Source organism: Lytechinus variegatus, chromosome 3, assembly GCF_018143015.1.
Source record: "Lytechinus variegatus isolate NC3 chromosome 3, Lvar_3.0, whole genome shotgun sequence".
NCBI classification, from domain to species: domain Eukaryota; kingdom Metazoa; phylum Echinodermata; class Echinoidea; order Temnopleuroida; family Toxopneustidae; genus Lytechinus; species Lytechinus variegatus.
Window position 1 is genome coordinate 32,039,729 of NC_054742.1, and position 22,555 is coordinate 32,062,283.

General features: G+C 35.1%; 1 protein-coding gene across 1 annotated transcript; it reads right to left on the bottom strand.

Moving 5' to 3' along the window:
• Positions 1 to 1,742: 1,742 nt before the first annotated feature.
• Positions 1,743 to 22,260, bottom strand: LOC121410784. The gene is made up of 2 exons (XM_041603094.1): positions 22,137 to 22,260; positions 1,743 to 3,224 (listed from the first exon to the last, which is right to left on the bottom strand). The coding sequence occupies exons 1-2, from the start codon at positions 22,246 to 22,248 to the stop codon at positions 3,016 to 3,018; spliced, it is 321 nt and encodes a 106-aa protein (XP_041459028.1). The 5' UTR covers positions 22,249 to 22,260; the 3' UTR covers positions 1,743 to 3,015.
• Positions 22,261 to 22,555: the final 295 nt, after the last annotated feature.

A 22,555-nucleotide genomic window follows, 5' to 3' on the forward strand; every position in this document is an offset into this window, starting at 1 on the left:
TCATTTTGTTTACCTCCAAATTCATTCCATTGCCATTCATTAGATTGATTTTGCGCATTCATTCCAGATTTCAGTGTGCATGGCGGAATGAAAAGACCGCAAAAAAAAATACCCTGCAGATTTGCACAGGAGAGATAGGTAGATGACAATTCGTCATACAAAATCATCAAATCATGACGCCGAATATCCTACGGTGCAACTTAATCTAAACTTAATTTAAAAAAAAAATAATTGTTCAACAATCATGTCCCATTATCATGATTCCTTATCCGAATAAATGTAATAAAAATCTGTTATTTAATAAAATTCTGCCCTGATATTTTTTCGAGACATAAATAGTCACATTAATCAAAGTTTTTAGCTCACTCCTTCGGTATTATTTTTATCATGTGAGCTTTAAGTCCAATAAATGTTCCTCCAAGGAAAGAAATATACCAAAAGGAAATCACAGTTTTTGATGGAGACAGCAAGAGACATTTTTATTCAATAAACCTATAAACCATATGTTAAAAAAAGTTTAAATCAATAATAGGTGTCCCAGTCTGTTACGTCTTTGATATCCGTGAACATGCAGAAAATGCTATTTCGAGAAATCTGAACCCGAAACGAAACGAAATATGGGCTCCTATTTGAAATGTTGGTAAACAGTTGAATAAACCATTAGCTGTTTACAACACGCACGCATGAAATTCTATATATCCATTCAATTCTGTTGAAAAGTTTCATACATACAGTATGTATCAATAAAATTTCAGAAAATATCCAAACATGTTCTTGTTTAAAGATGCATATACCATAGTCGATATTCACCAAAGCCAGTCATTGTACCCTTCATGGATATATATATATATATATATATATATATATATATATATAATACACACAAAAAAGAAGATTTTAATATCTTGGAATGTATTAAGTTATATTGATATTTTCCCGAAAATGCAGGTTTACCTTTTGAGACACCTTGTAGTTGGGCAAAGAACTTGGAAAAGGGTTATAATGATTCTCATATAGTTTTCGGCTAAAGTTAGGAATGGAAGATTGATACGACATAATCCTCGCCCTGGAGCTGAAATTGTCAGAGCGCAGCAATAACACCTGCTTTGGATTTAAATATGACTATGGCTGCCAACTTCTAAAATACCCTGCCTGTTATCAATATCTTCGAATTCATTTTTGGCTGCCGAACTTTCAAGCTATGTCTCTTATTACCTGTCAGTAATGCTCTGCTCGTAATTCAGTAGTCGGCCGTTATCCCTTGATAACATTACTAGATTTACCATTTTAAGGGGAATAATCCTTCTTAGTTGTTACGTGTCTTTTTAACCTTGCTTGATTTTTCCCAGCTAATGTTTAATGTAGGTTAAACAATCGTCAATAAGACATACATATACATACAATACATCAATAATCATACTTGAGCATCTTGTTTAATTTTCGTTGTATTGAAGAATATTTTATTAATTTCACAAACATGAAAACTCTAGTGACCACGATGAAAAAACCTAACTTAACGACAATAACGAACAAAAGATTTAAAAATAAAACTACTATAAAGGTGATGATACCCGATTGTGAACACCATGGAGGTTTATGAATATAATGAGAGATTGAATATACATAGTGCTGAAATTTTTGAAAATCTTCAACCTTGCTGTATAACGTTTACAAAGAAAAACAAATCATGATATGACAAAAATCATTATTTTTTACATTAATTGCTAATTTTTTCCAATTGCTTCTAAAAATCATTGTATCTTTTAAATTCTACAATTAAAATTAGTCACCATCATACACTGACAAATATAAAATTGAAGTAGAATTCTCATGAAACTAGTTCACTGTCTGTCAGATTGTAAACTATTAAAAATTGATGTTATAAGAAGTTTTGTTTTGTCCTGACGTTCGACATGTTCGAATGGCATTGTCAACATGCTTCGCTGGCTAAATATTACCTGCATGGCATCAGAAATTATAACAGGCAATTGACTTTGTCATTTCATTTAAGAATGGATACGATATGAATTTCTAATCTGTTTGGTTTTCTTCCCAATTTAACCTAATAACTTCGGAAGGAAAGCGCATCCAGCGAATTGTAAGATTGCAGAAAAACCGAAGAATATAGTATCTACAATTGCATTTCATCTAATTCATTGTAAACGGTATTTACATGGATATCGACATTTATAACGTAACATCATCGTTGAATAGGATTGTTTTATCCAAAGAAAATAAGACATTGATACAAGACTTAAAAATGTATCAAGAAGAAAGTTATATTACAATTTATCTAATCATTCACTATATATTATATCTTAAATCGCTATATCAAGAAAACGGATGATAGAAAATATTTTCAGTAAAACTCGATTGTTCAAAGAGACTGACTCTAATAGTCTGACAAACTGTAACACAGTGAGAAAGTCTAACGTAATAACATGATTGAGAGGTCCTGAAATTCGAGTGCTATGATAGAGATATATTGAACAAATGTCAGTTTTTCAGTACTAATAAAAAATAATGAAATAAGATAATGCTTAAGTATAATTATTTCGAAAACATTTTGAAATGGTACAGAGCTAAGTTTAACATCAGTTATCTACAATATCCCTCAATGCTAAAATGCTCCTAACTTATCCTCCGGACACTCGAGTGCAGTAGGGGTGAAATAAAACATGGCGCTCAGAAAATCTCTGCGCCGAAATTATTCTTGGAGCAGTGCACACCTGATCCCAAAAGACGAATAAATCATGACACACATGAATCATGAATAAATTTAATGTGGACACACATACCAAAAAATATAAACCTCTATGTGATCCCAACGTGAAAGTACATTGACTTATGGTTACAGTCTCGTCGACATCATTGGCCATGATACCGGTTACAATCCAGTAATTCAAAAAGATGATTTATATTCAATCTGGCAATATTTTGATAGTTTTCTATTTTTTTTCATTAAAAAATGATTTATGTTGAATAACTATTGTCCCAGTGCAATGTTTTCATCCATTAATAACCCCCGTTTTCTTCTGCCTTTTCAAGTTGCGCGATGAGTTGCTCTATGAGGGGTAGGTTTCTGAATTGAAAAGTTTCGTCGTCGTATTTGTCAGCGCCGTATACATTATCGTCCAGTGTGCTTGGTGGTTGCCATGCTCTCCCGTACCTTGAACCAAACCGAACCGATTCCAGTCTGTGTTTCGTCTGCATAGCATCTCGTCCTGTATAGAAAAGAAATAAACGAGGAAAAGTAAGTAGATTGTTAATTAAGGTGATTTTTTTCTCTCTTTATCGTCATTAATTCCTTTGTAGATATCCTTACGTTAAAGGAAACTGTTTAAATGGAAATACGGGAGTTAACATTCAACTGAGATCAATGTCTGTAAGAGGTTCATATAAACTAATGACTTCAAATTGAATCTTATCGCCGTGAATTCTTTTTCTTCCTATCAAGATTTTTTTTGCAACATACATGTATAGCTTACTCAAAAGTAGTTTGAAACTATATGTGTATATATATATATATATACGACAAATCAAATATGCATATGATGAAGAACAGGAACATTTCATTAGGGCATGAAATTATTGATTAACCATCTGAATTATTCCGAGATTGAAATGTTAATAGATATTCACCATTTTTGATAGAAATATTTAGTATTCAGTTCATGATTGGGCCCATTCGAATACATTTTTAGCGCCATCCACATTTAAAACTTAATAACATTTATTTAGTTTTAGCCGATGACTGAATTTGCCTTTTGCTCTATCCAATGTGTGTTGATTCTGACTTTTAATCTTTCTTTTCATTTACGATGTATGTCTCTTTAATAGAGAAGGGTGTATAATGGGGTGTCCAAACTTCGCGGACATTTCAAAAATATTCATAAAGCTAAAGTTGGTTAAAAAAATATTCACATTTTCAACAAAAAACAATTTGAATACTTGTAATAGCTACCAAATTAAGGGCAAGATCGTAAATTACTGAATAAAATAATTAACGAAAATGTAGGTCGCGAACATAAAATCCTATTGCGATCAACGAAAGTGTGCTCGCTGTGTATGTGCTGGAAATCCGCTCTAATAAAGTGTGATCTAACCCGGGTGATATAACTTCGCGGACCAAAGTTTTTTTGAGATTTAAAAAAAATCTCCAGCTCAAAAGACGAGATATTCAAAATGTTATAGAATCGGTTTTTTTTAATATCTGCTCCAAAATGATGATACAGTGATGTTTGCTGAGAAGTTCATATTTTTTCGGAACGGGTGCTTACGGTGACAAAATTGTCGATCTTTTGTCATTGTTTTCAATAATTCTGAACTCATTCTAAAGAAACTTACGCTATAGGGTATTTTTAGATCGCTTTTTATGTAGATGATGTCAGATTTTAAAGATATTGAACAGTTTGTTAGATAATGAACGTCCGCGAAGGATGGACAATCGCGAAGTTTGGTCTCACTGCCAAACATTATATAGTTTGAAAAGATCTTCTAAAAAGACCATATTATCCTTTAGATAAATTCAAAACAATCACTACCCTTTTAAATTTGTATTTTGAAAAGGGGAAGCTTAATCACAATTGACACTTTATAGAAAGCAGAAAGCTTTTGTAATAGCGATGTCAGGGAGTTAAAATCACATCTAAAGTGTCTATCCTATTTAAATCGCTTAAAATGGTTCCCCAAGGACTGTACGTCAGCTTTCATCTTTTTAACATGAATAAATAAGCAATGAGTATTGTTCTGGTTCATGCAATATTCATGGCACCTCTCCATCCGCACTATCCGAGTCCGATGAACTATTTCTCTTTCAATCGCTCTTTTTTTGTTTCGTTTTGTCTGTTTAAAAAGCACAGTTGACTTTGACGAGCAAGTCCCATTACATTAGTATGTCAAGATAAGATAAAAGAATACAACTTATCAGTTGACATGATACTTGATATCAATCCTCTCTAATTCTCTAATGAAGTAAAGCAGATGTATTGTCATGACCAAAGCATATTCAGCAGGTCTTTTCTCAGAAACTCGTCTCCTTGCGGTTATGCATCACAGAAATTTACCCCTCCTTTAATTTCATTTCAACCCGCGCTCTCCAATATCAACGAAGAAATTTACCTATTTCGAACTAATCGCAAATACTATTGATTTATTTCCCTCATATGGATCAATAAAAGATAATATGCTATCCTAAAGCAATTAGAGCATTCGATCGCACCATTTTGGAGACCGGGGAGCTTTTCATGAACATTTTTTGTTCGAGAAGTTGTCAGATCTTGATTTTAATTGGTTGAGATGAAATGTCACTTTGGTACCTGTCGGATAAATGGGAGCGTTTCATAAAAGGAGTTGTTAGATGTTTTATCCGACAAGTACTGCTGTATCCGACAGTTACCATGGTAACAAGGAAAGTTATCAGACCTGACAACTTGTCGGATAAAAATGTTGACGAGTGGTCCAAGGCGCCTGGCTATACATGGAAAGTCCGGGGTTCGATCCCCGGCCGCGGCACCTATGCCCATGAGCAAGGCATTAAATCTACAATGCTATTTTATTCTGCTTTCAAATAAATGAAAATGCTATATGCATTATTGGTAAATAGGTGTGCACCTGTTTAAAAAAATCACGTCATCGACCGTGCCATTTTAGAATCCGTTCATCATACAATTTTGGAACAGTACGATTTTGTCCATTGCACGCGCGCAGTGTACGCGACAATCAACGGACCGAGCTCGCACTGCATGATCATACTTTGCATCGAAATTGATAAATTTCATATGAAAATAATGTAGTTCATATATAATCACAATAATGAATGTTCTTTCATTTGTGCAATGGACAGAATACTTCATTCGGTGAAATTTATGAATTTCGATGCAAAACATGCTCATGCGGTGCGAGTTCGGTCTATTGATTGTTACGTCATTACAACATGCGTATTTATTTGTCCATGAGCTGTCTCGGTGCGCGCATGCAATAGACAAAATCGTGTGGATCCAAAATTGCACGGTTGATGACGTCATTGTAAAATGGGCTGAATGAACGATATCAAACAACCAATCAAATCGCAAGGATCTATCTAGGTGTAATATAATAGAAGTTACTGCGCATGGGCATGCCACTCTAAATTCTTTCGCAGGGCATACGGCATTTATCACGAGATCTTAATCAACCTATTACCAACATATTCATTAATGTACTGCATTAAATGTAAGTAGGTAACAGTTGTAGCATGATAAGAAATATACAAATGATTCAATTCGTTTTTGAAGGGAACATAATTTCATCTAGCCTCATGGACAGATAGCGACATATTCAATCATGAAAAATTAAAGCTAAAGAATAAACGTTTTCAGATTTTAATGCCGTGTTGGGAGAAAATCAATGAAGAAAGTGAAATATCTTTGCAAAGTCATATTGTTTTGTTTTACAGAAAGTTAGAAGGAAAGCTGCATCCGCTAAGGTTTGAAAAAAAAAGCTATTTCGCTATGAACGAACAGACATCGTAGGGAGGTATAATGTATTGCAAATTACCCACTTGGATAAATTGAGGGATCTCCGAAGCGAGTGAAATAGATCCTCCCATTGGGAGTCACCTAAACGTTCTACCTCAAGGGGAAGATGAAGAAGAATTTATCCAGGCCTGGCGGCTTAATACCAAGTTTATGAACCTCCTGATGTACAATAGAAAGTTATAGCTCAATCATTAAATAGTCTCAGGGACGACCCTGTGACGAGATTAATTGGAGGGAAAACTGATCCTCTCCGGTATTAATCGTCTTGATTAAGAGGTCGATGTTATATGTAAATAATCTACGTCCTTCCAATACCATCCCCACAAATAATTGTCTGAACGAAGATAGCAGTAAGGTCAATTTTACAGGTAAATTATCTATGGATCTCCAATTATGATCCATACTTACTGCTGAAGTGAAAAGAAAGTAAGAAAAGTGTTTTGTTTGTATTGCAAATAATATACGAATTGTGTTCATTCCCGTGAGCTTGCAATACTGAAATAAAGATGCAGCTAAAATTTGTAGTTCAAAAAATGAGATAGATGACGATATAGAGAGCTTCATGATAATATATTCTGTTATAAATCTCTTCGTACATCCTAATGACAATGACAATGTTATCTGTATTTCATCATTCCTCCCGAAATGGGTATTTTAGAAAACCATAAGTTTACATTTACAATCAGAACAATAATTTGTATTATTTACTGATTAATGGCAGTGACGTGTAATTTAGTTGTTTGTTTTAGCCTATTACACTATTACATTATATGCGAAAAAATTACCCATACGTTGTAGATTTATTCAATCCCCAAGTCCTTTTCAAAGTGTAAACTTTTTTTGATACGCACTGTATAACGAAAGCTTTATCATACAGCCATATTCACCGTTAAACCTATATTGCCTAAAATATAAATAAGATGTTGCTTCCACGTTGAAAACTACAAAAATATGTGTCAGAGTGAATAATTCATAGCACTAGTTATCATCATAGTACGTGCTGGTAATATGAATGCGCCTCTTTGGAATAAGATACATGACAAGGATAAACCTTTTTTTTTTATTTATCTTTAAACAATTCCTCTCGCTTTTACCAAAATAGTGATCAAAAACATGATTGTTTTGTATGTGACTCGTATGTATTTTTCTTAGCGCCCCAATGCAATAAACGTTCTATTGAAACGATTGATATTAAATAAATTTTATCAAAATGGTTTAAACGTAACAACATCATATAAAACATAGATGAAAACAAACGGTTTTAGATTTTGAAATCATTCAACAAAGCCATTCACGAATTATCCTGAGCAACAATCGGGTTAAACAGATATATCGTCAGTACTGAAAAAGTAGACACAGATTGAAGTGTAGCATAAAACTGTTCATCATTGACAGTTGACTTTTAGTTTGTTTATTTATAAACTAACTTAGGTAGACGAAATTTTCGTCTTACAGAATTCGGCTCGTGGGCCTTGGATCAACGCTATATAAGAGACAAACTTGAATAAACAGCATATCATCTCACACTTGACATAAAGGAAAAGATGAAAAAGAAACAAAGAATTCTTTTCGTCTAAAAACGTGAGGAAAACAAGAAAAGTAAAATTGCTAGGGTAGGAAGTCTGTATTTACATGACGCATGGATGATTATAGTAGAGAAAATGTCGCTGAATTACATCTCGGGAACTCATGGCTGAATTACACGCTTATTTCATTGAGTAAAAGTACAAATAGAACAATGCAATTACGACAAGACAAGAATCGCACGGAAAAATGAAATATTAGACCACGGCCCATTACACCAAGTCGACATCGATATCGTTGTCCAATTCTTGCCAAACGCACCTGTGGCGAAGACCATGGGATGGCACTTCAAAATTAAAAAAAATGCCCCTGTTCTGTGATATTGGTAAACGAAAAATAGGAAGTGGTGACCATGACAGTAAACGAAGGGAAATGAAAAGACTAGCAACGAAGAATATATGGAACAGATCACATCCTTGTTCTAGTAATTTTCAAATAACATCCCTATATACATCCCTACCCCCAGGCTAAACACCACCTCCACTATACAAGGGCAATTGAAGGCATTTGACTCGTCACATTACTTTCAATTAATCCTGATTGGCTTAACGCCAAATGACGTAATCGATTCTCGTTCAATTCGCGCTAGTCATTTCGCCTAATCTATACGGGTTATCGATTTCCACACGGCCAGAGCAGACGACCTATCTTGTCTTGCCTCGGGTTAGAAGCGCCAAAGCTCTAGGACGATCACGTGACTCTGCAATACGTTCAGCCATAATTTGAACAAGACGTTTTCCGGTGTACCGAGTTCCCGCTGGTTTGAAATGAGTAGGCTACGTGTTCATCCTCTTTTAAAGAGCAAAAAGCAGAATAGTTCATCACTAAAAAAAAACACCCTCAACTTTATTCATAGAAAGCGTGGTTGTTTCTTTATAAGGACAATAGCAACGAACCCACAGAACATGATACATTCAACTTTACACAATATCTCGAATACAGCACATAATAAGGTATCTTTCGTATCAACATGATCAATGCACGCACGAAATTCATTTTCAATAATCCAATGAGCCGTCAATTATGATTTATTCTTGATGACAAACACGTTATTTTTAAAAATATAACTATAGCGGTTAAAAGATTTAATAATAAATATTCAGTTCAATCAAATTATTTCGGAGTTTTCACACTATAAACTAGGTACATTATAGATTCGTCAATATCCGTACTACAAGACGTTCATTAAGTATTGCTTATTTTGTTTATAAAAAAAGCATGTCCGCACATTGGTATTCATAATGCATAGCACTTTTCATTTATTGAATGTGGCTGAAATGCGTAGCTCAAAGGCACAAGTGCCGAGCCGGGAACCGAACCCCTGATCTGCGATCAAGCGCCTCGCCTTAGACCACTCGACCACGGCTTATGCTACAGTCAACATGGTCAATCCTATTCTAAACCGATCGATGGTATTTAATTGGAACTAAAATTATGATTTGATTGTTCTGGGGTCGGTTTTGCCGTTCTGACTTTAGCGTGATGCAGTTTTTGCTTCCACGGCGACAAACGGATTCAAGAACACACAAAAATAATTTTCAAATGATCTTCGTGATTTTGGACAATCAAGAAAAAAAAATCGGTGAATAAAAACAGCAGTTTTGTTCTGGACTCTTGAAAAACGGCATATTTGTAACTTTCGTCAGCTTCGAAACTCAAAACGAAACCGCTGTTCCGGTTCACTAATTTTCGACAAAGACCCCCTGCTGTCCATTGTCATTTTAAGAGGATTTTCGACGCCTTTACTGCATTCTTGATTACGTTGTGCTCCATGCAAGCGAGAATTCCCGATGAAGATCACGTACATACACGAATCTACATTCCAATCCACTGAAAAAAAAAACGTTTCATGATAGAATCAGGACGAGAGTTGCACTTCGGGTAAAGATGTCTCTCACCAGGAAATCATGACGGGTCATTTGATGCGGATACACCCCTTCAACAGTATGCATTCAAAGTGAGTCTATCGGCAAATAAGCGAATGTGAAAAAAGTGGCTGAAGCGATAATCAATGAATTTTGTAATAGCATACGTTTTAAGTAAATTGGATAGTTTACCCCTCCATCACAATCAATATTCACTTTGTACATGTAGGTCTATATAACTCAGAGGAGTTTTCCATGTGTTCAGGTGATCATCCATGCCTATTTGCCAATAGGACAATCACGCAATAGACATCGATTGTATTGTATCGGACATGAACCCATTGGAAAACTAGGTACAAAAATTCACTGCTAAGCTTTGTAAACACAAACAATATTCCAAATATATAGATTACAATCACTTTTCCAGTGACAATGAATGTTTGCAGAGTATATGTTGGTAGAGATGGATCAGTACACTGTTTTGAAGGTCCTTACTAATTTTGATCAGTTTTCAATTCGTCAGTTTGTTAATCATAATATTTTCGTGAATTTTAGTTTCCGAGGTTGAAGGCAAATATTCAAAAAAAAAATTGGCAATAGAAAATATAAGTTACACAAAATTAGTAGTAAAATATTAGTATTATTTATTTTTAGTAGACTTTTTTTTCTCCAGGCTAAAAAGAAAGCATGAAAGCTCGTAGGTAATCATCCCAGTAACTTACAGTTTGAACCCATGCAGAGCAAGAGACCTCATCAGGGAATACCAAATGAATTGTCTTGACATGCTTAGTGTCTAAATAAAACCGGATCGCCGGATAACGGATAAAGAAGCATTTCAACTAAACTTTAAAAAAAGAAATAATTCCTCCCCCACTAGTTTGGACTGGGTATTTTAGCAGAAATATGAAAATCAAGCCTAAATATGATGAAATTTTACTGCTGCGGAAAGAGAGAGAGAGGGGGGGGGGGTAAAGAATTCGCTTGCAGATATGCCCTGACCTATAGGCAGATACTTAACTTGAGTTTACGCTGTAAATGAATAACGCGAAAAGCGCCCATTTTGGCATGACAGATGACTTCCACTAATGGTATGATAACAATCAAATGCTTTCGAGGCGAGATACCTAAAAGACACCTTTACCGCGTTTTGTAGATAATTCATTTTAAACCGAAGTAGATCGTTGACAATAGATCTAATAGAGGGATTTTTTGGCGAAATTAATCTGGTGGTGCTTCATTCACTCTTAACAATATTATTTGAAGAATCTTAAGACAAATATATCTTACAGCTTTCAAGTAAACATTTATGTATTCAGGTAAATGATGAACCTTGTGAGTTAAATTGTGCAGTCTCTATGTGTGTTGGAGGTGGGTGAGAGTAAGTGTCAGAAAAAGAGGGAGAGAAAGAAACAGTGCGTCCAACCTAATTGCAGGTGTAGATGTGAGTAAGTGTGAATGTTAAAAAAAGGCTGGATGTGGGTGTGTGTGCGTGCGCAACGGATGGATGTATTCTTGTATCTGAGTTTGGTCATTAATTTCTCCCAACTCCCAATTTTACACAATGTATATTTGATATCATTCAAAAAATCGTTTAATTCTCTTTAAAATGATACCATGCTTGTTATGATCATGCCATTACGAAAAAAGCAGGATTCAAAAGTGTTGGATGAGGTCTGAATTGAAAAGCTGTACAAAACGAGCAGAAGTAGTCATGAAGGGTCAATACAGAACATGGTTCTTTTGTCTGCGACAACAGAGATGAAAATCCATTCAAATCAAGCCCCTGTTTCTGTAGTGATGATTCGGTGAGATAACATGGTTTGAAATACCCAGGCATGTTTGTTTGTTTGTTATTTGTTTGCTTGTGCAGAGGTGTGTTTGACTCCATGTTAATGTTGATTTAAGGTGCATGAAAATAATTAAAAGAAACCGCTGAGCAACTCACTCATCACCACTGAAAAAAGAACAGTGACTTTCAATATTGTGTCATTTTGCAACTTTTGAATTTTGTCCTTGCCCCCCAATTCAAGGCACTGCACCTCCATGTGAACCATAATCATATCATGTATCATTTTAAAGAAATCAAATGATCTATTCATTAATATAATTACACTTTGATATTTACTAAAACCAAGGAGATATTATTGATCAAAGTCAGATTTCCAAATCTTTTTTTGAGGAGTTTAGAATAAAGGGAACAGGAGAGAGAGAGAGAGAGAAAAGGGTGGAATGAGAAAATACACACATCTTCCCATATCTGCCAACAGACACAGGCTCAAAAAACAGAGAAAACATGCACATTCTCTCCAACTTAAGGTATTAATAATAAATGAAATATAGAATTTAGAGTGATATTTCACTAGTCTTCTCTGAGACCTCCAACCATTTCATATTGAAGTGATATTCCAGTGTACCATGCTCAATCCGCTTTGATATGAAATAAGGAGGATACGGGAATCCCCAAACACCCAATCTTCTGATCTTAGCTGCTTTTGGTGAGTATACGTGTAAGTATATCTGTCAATCAATAGTCCATTTCAAGCTCATTTGGGGACAGATCCTACGTATCACTTTTCCTCATTTCCCAAAGTGACTTCCCGGCTGCGGATAGAACATCACAAATGCAGAAATTGAACGGAAGGGGGAAAGGCCTCCCAATGTCAAAAACAACATAAGAAAGGGAATGAATGATTATGTCAAAGGGCGATATAGTGTAACACTGTTCATCTTTTATATAAAAGTGTGAAAATTGTATCTTAGCAACGTCTCCATAGATGCCTTTCAGCAATGTTTTCATTACTAAGTTTTGCGTTCGCGTTTTTAATTATTCAAACATCGTAGTTTTTTTTATTTATTATTAGTTTTTTTGCTTTTACAGACTCTAATTCTAGTTGGAACGAAGACTGTGAAATGGTAATTCGAGTCATTATTAGGTTATTATTTCTATATGGATGTATTTGGCTTGTCTTTTTCAACTTGTACCACTCTTCTAAGATTCGCTATGGAATACATTCTGCGCGATAAAACAATTTAGAAGCTAAACGAAAGTTAATCGTTTATTCAATATATTGTATTTCTTAGATCTGTAAATATCATAATTCTGATGGAATTTTATTTCTTATCTGGTCGATTTTATTTTTTTACACCTAACAAGCTATTATAAAAATGTATAATCTTATCGAATAATAAATTGTTTTTTGCCTCACCCTCTTTGCTCACTTGCTTATCTCCAAAATAATGTTCAACCCCTGAAATTTGGATGTCCCATTGTGCTGTTTCACGGCAATGTATTTGCTTGTTTTATCTTATTTCAAGTTACCATCAAAATGCATGCATCCATCCCGTCATAACAACGCCTCGCCCAGAGTGTGTCAGTCCTAATTTGACGGGTATGTATTTAATTTACACCATTTTCTATAAAAATATATTGGTCATGTTGGTGGAAATGTATTCCTTTGTGTAAAAAATGAGGTCAGACAAGTATAATGTAGAGTTCATGAGTGCTCACTCAAGCGTGATAGGAAATTACTCCTTATGTTCAAATGACAACTTACAACTCTTTGTTACTTATTGTCTTTTTATTGTTTTGAAATTTATTTTGAATAACTCCCCACTAAATTGTAGTCATGGACACGTGTCAGGGCGGGTAAACTATGTTTAGCGATGACTGAAGATACAGCACTAAACGCAGAAATTCACCCTTGTGTCATTTATGACAATTCTGCTATCAAAACATTTTAGCTAATGCATTCTTCAGGAATTAACACTCAAATGTTAGTCAATAAAATAGTATAAACACTTCGGCAAAGTAGTTTGGCTTAGAACTTCTATAGTGAAAAATTACGCCTTTTTATTTTGAGGGAAATTCATATTTTGTGTCGTGTTTCGTTTGTTATACCTTTACATTACAAAATATCCTTTTCATTTTTCATTATGTTGCTCCTTGTGGTGCGTCATCAATTCCCGATGACGCCTCTTTGTAACCCCCCCCCCCCCCCCCGCTTGCTGGAAATCAACTTATGACGTAACCCTAATGCATTCCAGTATGCTTTTTTTCAATTGTCAATTGCGTCATCGAAATTAAACTACTGCGCTCTTATATAAAATTAGATCTATAAAAATCACTTCACATTTTCATTGGGGGCATTCATTACGATCTATTTTGTGCCAACGCCTGTCCCTTCATTGACCAACAACCAATGCAGAATAGATTATGCCTCATTTAAACAAGGAAGACAGAACATATCTTACCTTTCTTGTTTATAGGTTTAGGTTTATGTTGCTTTAAAAAAAACACATCACATCAGACATGTCAGAACATCTCGATAATGTCTTTGGTGGTGCATCCATGGAATAGACATCATATACATTGTATAATATATTCCATTTGTGCATTTTCCCTCAACCTTGTATTTCGGGTTAATGTACTGCAAGCCTAATTCATATTCAATCGTGGGTTTGGATATCTCATATATCAGACAATCTGGGAAATCGTCTGGAAAGACCAAGATCAGATTTTGCGGTGTCTCCGCCAAGCCACCTAATTTTTCGCTCGCTAAAATTCCACCCCGTCACATAACTCCTTTCCTTGCAAGCTTTTTCTTATATATGAACGTCGAAAATTGAATAATTATGCATTTGCTCTTATGGTATTGAAGACGTAAATGTGACTCATTTTTTGCGTGTGGTATTAATGCCGAATATGGATGGTATTTAGGTAGATTTGTGTGATCTGATTTGAATCCGCCTCTTTATAATCTATGGAGGAAGCAAGAGGGTTTGAATTCTCCATCAATGGAAGTTATTTCTAATCTGAAAAAGCCTTGAAACATTTAACAATCATCCCGTCAATGTTCTGATATCTTCTCTCGCATCTATTAAAGAAAATCCATTTAAAGTCTGGGTGTGTGGTTGTGTGTGTGTGTGAGGAGGTGTGGGCGTTTGTGTATATAATTATATTGAGAGAAATTAGATAAATACAAACAACTTGTAGTAACTCTCTTGTAAATAATAAAGCGTGAAACGAATGTAAATGAGAGTTTAATAGATGTTTTTATTTCTTTCACTATAATGTGTGTGACTGTGTGTGTGTGTGTGTGTGTGTGTATGTTCAAAACAACATGGGGTTCTCATATCTTTAAACATTTGGAAACAATTTCACATTTCATTTAATTCAGCATCTTGATTATCCATTCTTATTTTGATAGAGCAGTTTAAAGTTTCAATGTAAAAAAGGAAAAGTTACTCAAGGACACGACAAACTTGCGAATTGATGTAATTGATCATTAGAATTTCTTTTGTTTTTATTATCATTTCAGTTTCTTTAAATAAATCTCTGAATGATAAAGAGGTCAGGTTAAAAAAAACAGTTTCAAAACAAAGCATCATTCTTATTGTTTGTAATCTGCCGAGTTTATGCCTTGCTTCAGTTTTCAATTTATTAAAAAAAATAGGCGACGATTTCGAATGTGGATATGGGTATAATTTCCGGCCAAGAGTAAATATATATCCTTTTCCTTGTTTTTGTAATTCATTATCATTATTGTAAGATTGGCATTTTAGATATAGCAAGCAATACAGGGTGTATGATAATTGATATACATTCATATATCTATATTTCTTTAAAGAAAAGTTATGCCAGTAAAACACTTTACAATATTATGTGTGCAATAGATGCAACAATCTAAATTGAGAAAATAGGATCAAAGTGGAAGAAAATAAATTAGCAATTTATATGTTAATAATTCATTTGCATCCATCGAATAAAATCTTATTGATATCCCGCTGACCCAATTTCCATCTGGTCATTAATTGTAATTAAAAAGAATATGATGAAATATCCTGTAGATGGTTTATTTTCATATTCCAATTGCTTTATTTCTTAGATATTCAGGAAAGCACGATTGTAGCCTTTAACTAAGGTCTGATCGTTTTAACAGTAATTGAGTTCGTGATAGAATGTGTATTTCGAATTGTAATACACAAACCTTCATGATGCCGACTGGTTTGATAGGAACTAACCAGTTTCCTGAGATTTCTCTCAAATCGTTCGCGATTGTTTCGTTGCCTTTTCATAATAAGAAAGTGAGACAAGTTTTGGGAGGATGAACAACAGCTTCAGATCCCAAAAGAAATTGTCAAAAAGTTAAAGTCAGAGTCGACCACGTGACTAAGAATGAACTGACTGTCTCTGAGCGTCATCGTCTATCAATAATAACTTAAAATAGAGGTGACGTTTTCGCCTCCCGTTTCCAAATTCTCTGTCATTTTTATTCCGCGTCTTAGTCGAGCAAGTGTTTATGCATACATTTTATCACATGTGGACTCTGGCAACGCATCTTTCCTTCCTAGTATGTGAAAACACAAACGGATGGTAGCATTGAATAAGAAAATGGGACTCTAAGCGACTTGCCTTGGGCTGCAAGACGCTATCACGCGCAGCTATCAGGGTTTTAATTTGACAGTATGTTACCAAATGTTGGCGAGTTGCTGATGCATGCGGATTGGTGAAGCAATGGGTTAAAGCGTACGTGATGGAACGCGTCTTACATCTATTAATCGATAATTGGCCGGAATCGCTCCACACGGGCTACAGAATTGTTCTGTTACCATTTCGCAGAGAGTACGGAAAAGCCCTGGAGTATTTTTTTTTTAAATTGTATTATCCCGTATGAAAGAACTTTTGCAACCATATCGACTGTGAATCCGATAGGATAAGTTAGAGGGTTTTTTTTGTTAACAGTCATTTTCTCACCAAGTGCAATTTTCCTGGATGATTAATTACCATTACAATTTTGCAGCAGCACAAATTATATTGAATGTGTTTTTTTTTTGCAGTAAAACTGTTCAGTTTTTGCGACTTACGTTTTCTAATTAAATTGATTCAATATATAAATTTAAAAGACTAGCTTATCGGGATAAGGAATAGCGAAGTGATTTTTGTGGCTGTATCTTTGGCTTTTGGTATTTTTCATGTCTTTTTTATTATTTTAATAAACGTCGATAAAATTATGAAGTAAGCTACTCAGATAGTGTTATGTATTGTGCGCAATGTAATTATCTTCAATTGCATGACTTTGGCGTTCATCTGTGCTCCCTTGACTGGCAGTATTTGCACGGATGTTTGGTTTTGATGGTAGAGTCACATTAACAAAGGAGTGGTACATGGGTGTCGATTTATCTCCTGGTGTCTTCAAGCCGGGCATGCAAGCTGATGAAACCCGGACAGACATGGCGGTCACAGCGAGACCCTATCGATCACTCGACTTTCTGCCCGTCCGTGAAATGTTTGCGTTATCCTATCTTCCTCAATCACTCACGACCCGGTCCTTTCGTTAAGCAAAAGTGGTTTCCCTATTTACTGGCTATAAGTCCGAGTTTACGTAGAGTTTACTTTGCTAGATTAAACATTACTCGGAACATACTGATGCAATCTCTTTCGTCCTAATGGTGGAGTGTTTAGTGGTATGTTGGGTATAATCATTTCATACATTCGGCTATAGGTCAGACATACCTCGAGGAAAAAGAAAAACTTGAACATCCTATAAAATCACATTACATTTAGCACATTTCTTTTTTGAGGATAGAATTAATGGAATTAATGCGAAAATTATTATGATTCAAAGTAGGCCTAGCTCTTGAAAACGATCTCCAAGAAATGGTAAAACATTGTCTAAGCAAATAGCAGTAACTGTACACTTGACTTCCAGAGATTTCATGAAAACCTTTTTGATATTCATTGGTACATACATGTATATTAATCTGTGGTACCACTTTGGTGGCCCTTTTAAAAGGGCGTCGTGTCGTCATCTTCGTATAGCATATGAATCAAACCAATTAGACGCATGCAAGTGGGTATATAAACCCTCTTCATAAAAGGTCACTTCTTTCGAGAAAAGTCACCACTTACCTTCGGAAGGCTGGAATGGTCCCAATTTTTTTCCTCTCTCTGCTGAGAGGGTACCAACGTTTGCTCAAGGCAAAGCTCTGCGAAAATTCGTATTTGCATGTTCATTGAAGAGTTAAAGAGAGCACAGAGAGGTATGTCAGTGCCACTTTTGACACGAAAAGATTACCGCATGAGATAAAGGATAGCCAGGCATTTCCTGGAGAAGTCGTGCCAAAATGTCAGAAGCTGTCGATATAAATTCCGGTCAAGTTGCCCATCTCATATTATGAAATGTTCATGATGGGACTTGATGTCGTTGCTGAGAAGTTAATTAGAGGAGCTACAATATTTTTGTTGAACATAGCTCGGAGTGTGGATAATTTTGGTGTGTTTTTAAAAGTCCTTAATTTGCAGCATCTAGAACACAGGCTTTTCCATATTTTTACGATAAGATCTCTAAGGGTAAAAATATTGAGAGGGGTGGTCTGACTAATGGGTAATGGAAAGTCGGGCATACTTGTGTCAGAGACAAGAGTGAAGGAAGAAAGTTCTTCGGCACATCGTGTTTTTAACTTGGAAATGAAATTATCCTTTCAGATAAATGATCTCGTTGCCGATAGCACACAGTGATATGTGTCACATTATCAAATGAGATGGTTCTATATCTATTGTTAAACCCTAAAATTGCCCAAAGGTGACGGTGAAAGAACGAATTGGACATTAGAAGTGGACAAATTGCATGGTTCCGTTATAACGCACTGTATAACGTCTTAATGAAATTTGCTTAGACATAAACACATTAGTTTAACAATCCTATAGCATCAACACAGATGAACAAGAATTATTCACTAGTTTTTATTTCATTCATCGAATATCCAAATCGCCCTGTATTTTGATACTGTATCATGTTGTTTTGCTCTTGGTTTTCAAACTGAAAGCATTTGCTTCGAGGTATGTTGACAATATTATACATGTATTACATGTGAGGGAGGGTGTGTGTGTGTGTCCCTGGGTAACATCGTAATGTTTGTTCTAAAAACGGCAAAGCTTTACGTTAGTAACTGAATATCGTAACACAAATATGTGTACTAGATAGATGCAATCTATACTGGTCACTGTTTATAAGACAAATTAATATGGTGAATCGTTCTCCTGAGGGAGGGACTTTACGACTCAGATCTGATGTTAGAAAATTTCTTAACTAAAAACAATAATATTTGCATAAAATTTGCTACGCTCTATTTCCTGCATCTTGTAAGATCACACCCTTATGACGGTCTTTCCTTAAAAAATGACAACTATAATGTGAGCCATAATTGATGTGCATAAGAAAATATACAATGTACGTGGCCATAATGATAACTTAAAAGAAACTATCGATTTCATCGAGGATCAAACATTTTGGGATGACTTTCATCATGCTATTCCCTGAAGATATAGTTTAGGGTGGTGGCATAGTGACAATGGTAGATTATGTAGAGAAATGCAAACTTAAATGGTGTGGTCTTCCAAAATGAGTGTGATAGAACAACTCGTGTCTGGTGATTAACAAGTCCACGGTGGCGGTGCAAAATGTTGGTAATAATATTCAAATAAAACAATACTAGAAAAAAGATGGCCATTATCGATCGTGATTTCAAGATCAACGATGCAGTATTGTACAGGGGATGTTAATTATATCTGTACCGTTTTAATACATTCCTTCAAGATCACTTTCCTAGAAAAATAAGAAAATAAGAAGTGCGATCTAGAAATGGGGTGGTACTTTGTTGCTGTCAATGTTGTGTAGATGGATAAATTGCGTCCAAGAAACAAAAAAATAGAATTCATGATTCAGGCCAAGAAAATGAGAGTAACGCAGTAGCCATTTCGTACTTCTGTCTTGTTGTTAAATGTCGCTGGAAGTTAAAATATTTTGCTTGCGCTTTTTCCTCAAGCAATAGCTTGAGAATAATTTTCTATTTTATACATTGAACCCAAATGCTCATTATTCCGAAGTAGAAGTTGGAATACCACGCAAGTACATTGTGTGAATGATTGTTCTTGGTTCGGTTGTTTCACAACTCTCTTTCAAGAAGATAAGACGGTAAAGAGAATGCCACTGATCATGATCAGAAAATGAATTAACAGGTGTTCGTATTAAGATATCCTGATTGGTTAAAGTTGGCAATGCTTTTCTTGAGAGTCTTGTAGACTTGACGTGTAATTAATGGTGAGTGATTGTGTATACTAAACCTTTCTTCCGCAATCACCTGTTTTTATGTGAACATTGCTTCAAACGCCATGCTCCATGATCAATCAATCGAATCTGATGCATTGCCTAAAAGGTCTTTTGTTCTTTGACTGAAGCGCCAGTTTATTGGCTCACATTATCTACAATTCAAACAAAAGGCTAATGGAAGATTATACATGTGCCTATTCTTTGGATAAAAGACTCAACGTCGGCAGTTAGAATGTTAAACGAATGCTCGCGTAGGCATTGCAGATGAGATAAATGAAATAATGGATGGCATGATTTCGAAGCACTTAGATTTGAAAATCATCTCGTAAAGACGCGGTATAACAAATTGTTGCTCTTCTCTTAGGGCAATGTTCTGCCAACATCCCGTCGTCTCCTTGTGATTTCAGTTGAAATCTTGCTCTTGATATTCTTAGCTAACCTTTATGATTAATCTTGATCGACAAACATTGTGTAGGCAAGTATGCTCCCAGGATTTCCTAAGCAAATCACCCACATTTAGCAAATCACTCACATTTTGTGAAAGAAAAGAAGTTATTTTGCTTAACATGCTGAAGGCGGTGCAAAGACGAAAACCGTCGTTCAAGGTGAACAGATTTATCAAATGGAATTACTTCCTTCTTCCTTTCTAATATATTACTCATTTCTACTGTGCAGTTATGAATGCATTATACGCTCATTGAATATGCCTCCTTCGTTTTGATTCACCTGTTTTGAGGTAATATATATTACCAATATTTCAATTCATTCATTTGTTTATTCGTTTATCGTATAGGCACATCAATGAAACCGAGTGTATAAAATGACCGATGGTGTACCATTGTTAATGACGTAATTACTGTTGTTGGTCTAGAGCAGGTTTTACAGATCTGAATCAAGTATTACATTTTATTCTCCCTATATTCTTGCTCTGTAATCGATGGATACGTTTTAAAGCAGAGGTTATTAAATTAAATTTACTACCATACTTGTTATGATCTAGGAAAGCCCTGTTTTAACCCACATCGTAAAAACTTCCTGGTTCGTTCGGTGACGCGTCCCAGTGCGTTTAAAAAAAAATGATCCGTAGTGAGATTCGATGTGACCATTCTGGGGCCAGATCTGACTCTTTATGTTCCACGTCGGACCTTATTCCAAGTCATTTTTAACCCTAAGGGGATGTACAAGACTAATTGAAAAAAAAATATATATAACTACCTACCACTCCGTCCTCGCAGACCAAACAAACAAGTGAACTTGGATGGATGAAAACATCTATTTTGAGCAATATACTTTTTATAATGGAGGATAGAAGGGTTTATTTTTTTGGAAAATAGGCGAAAGATTTTTAAATGTTCTTTTGTGTGATTGTCACACCTTCACGATTTATCATCAATGATTTTTTGTGTGTATAGAAGCATGATTATTTGTGGAATAATGTTTACAAATGCTACATTTCTCTCGTTACTCTTGTTAAACTACTGTAAAGAAAAGAATCTTTATCAATGGCTCTGAATATATTTATCCATTAGTATTGCACGTATCTGTATCCGTTAGAAATATTTCAATAAAAACGGTTGCATGCTGGAAACGTAAATATAATAGTTGCTTCTACAATTAAAAAAAAATATCAGTGGCCTTCTACTCGTCATATGGACCCCCTCCCAATTTCTGACTATAAGGCAGATTTATTTTTATGTTTACCAATAAGGTTTAAATATAATTCATGAAAGAGGGTGGCAATCTTCACATACCCATAATAACATGGAATAATGTACAAATATTAAAATCCATCTGAAGGTTAAGCTCCAGTTGTAAATCTGCAGGCTTAATTTGCAAAAGGAATAATATCAGTCACACAAACACATCTCATAGTGATGATTTTTCCTTTTTAAAAATAAATTAGAATAAATTTTCCTTTTGAAACAATAAAATAAGTAATAAAATGGGATATTTTTACCCGTGTGGCCATCACATTATTTCATTGTAAATAATTATAATTCCTTGCACAGAGGATTTTGACCCAAAGAGAGAGAACAAAAATGCAATAAATAGGATAATACCTTTGCTTCTGATTACTGGGTTGGTCGTCCTTCGTTCTCTTGCATGATTGGCCGGAAGTGACATAGCGAGGGCGCAGAAAAGCACAACCAAGAAGAATAACCTGAGCTCCATCGTTGTACTGTATCAAAGAAAAAGGGAAATATTTATAATGCTTAACACAATTCGAACATGTTCATCGCAAAAGAGGGCAGAAAAGGGAGATGAGACGATGCAACGATGAGACGATGAGTACCGACATTGGTCAATATAAAAGAGCGTGACCCTATTCTCTTTCTCGTGTCCTTGCTTTAGTATTTTGTGATTGAACCTGTCGAACAACGGATATTCTTCCATCTTGTGGTATAACGGTTTACAGGGGGGAAATCAGATCTAAATTGTCAACTGGCACAACTGATCAGATTTAGGAGACATTCTTTTA

Excerpts from the sequence above, each read along its gene's own strand:
- LOC121410784 (XM_041603094.1), bottom strand. The coding sequence starts at position 22,248 with ATGGAGCTCAGGTTATTCTTCTTGGTTGTGCTTTTCTGCGCCCTCGCT. Across the intron at positions 3,225-22,136 it reads CCCAGTAATCAGAAGCAAAG|GACGAGATGCTATGCAGACG; the intron begins GTATTATCCTAT and ends TTTTCTATACAG.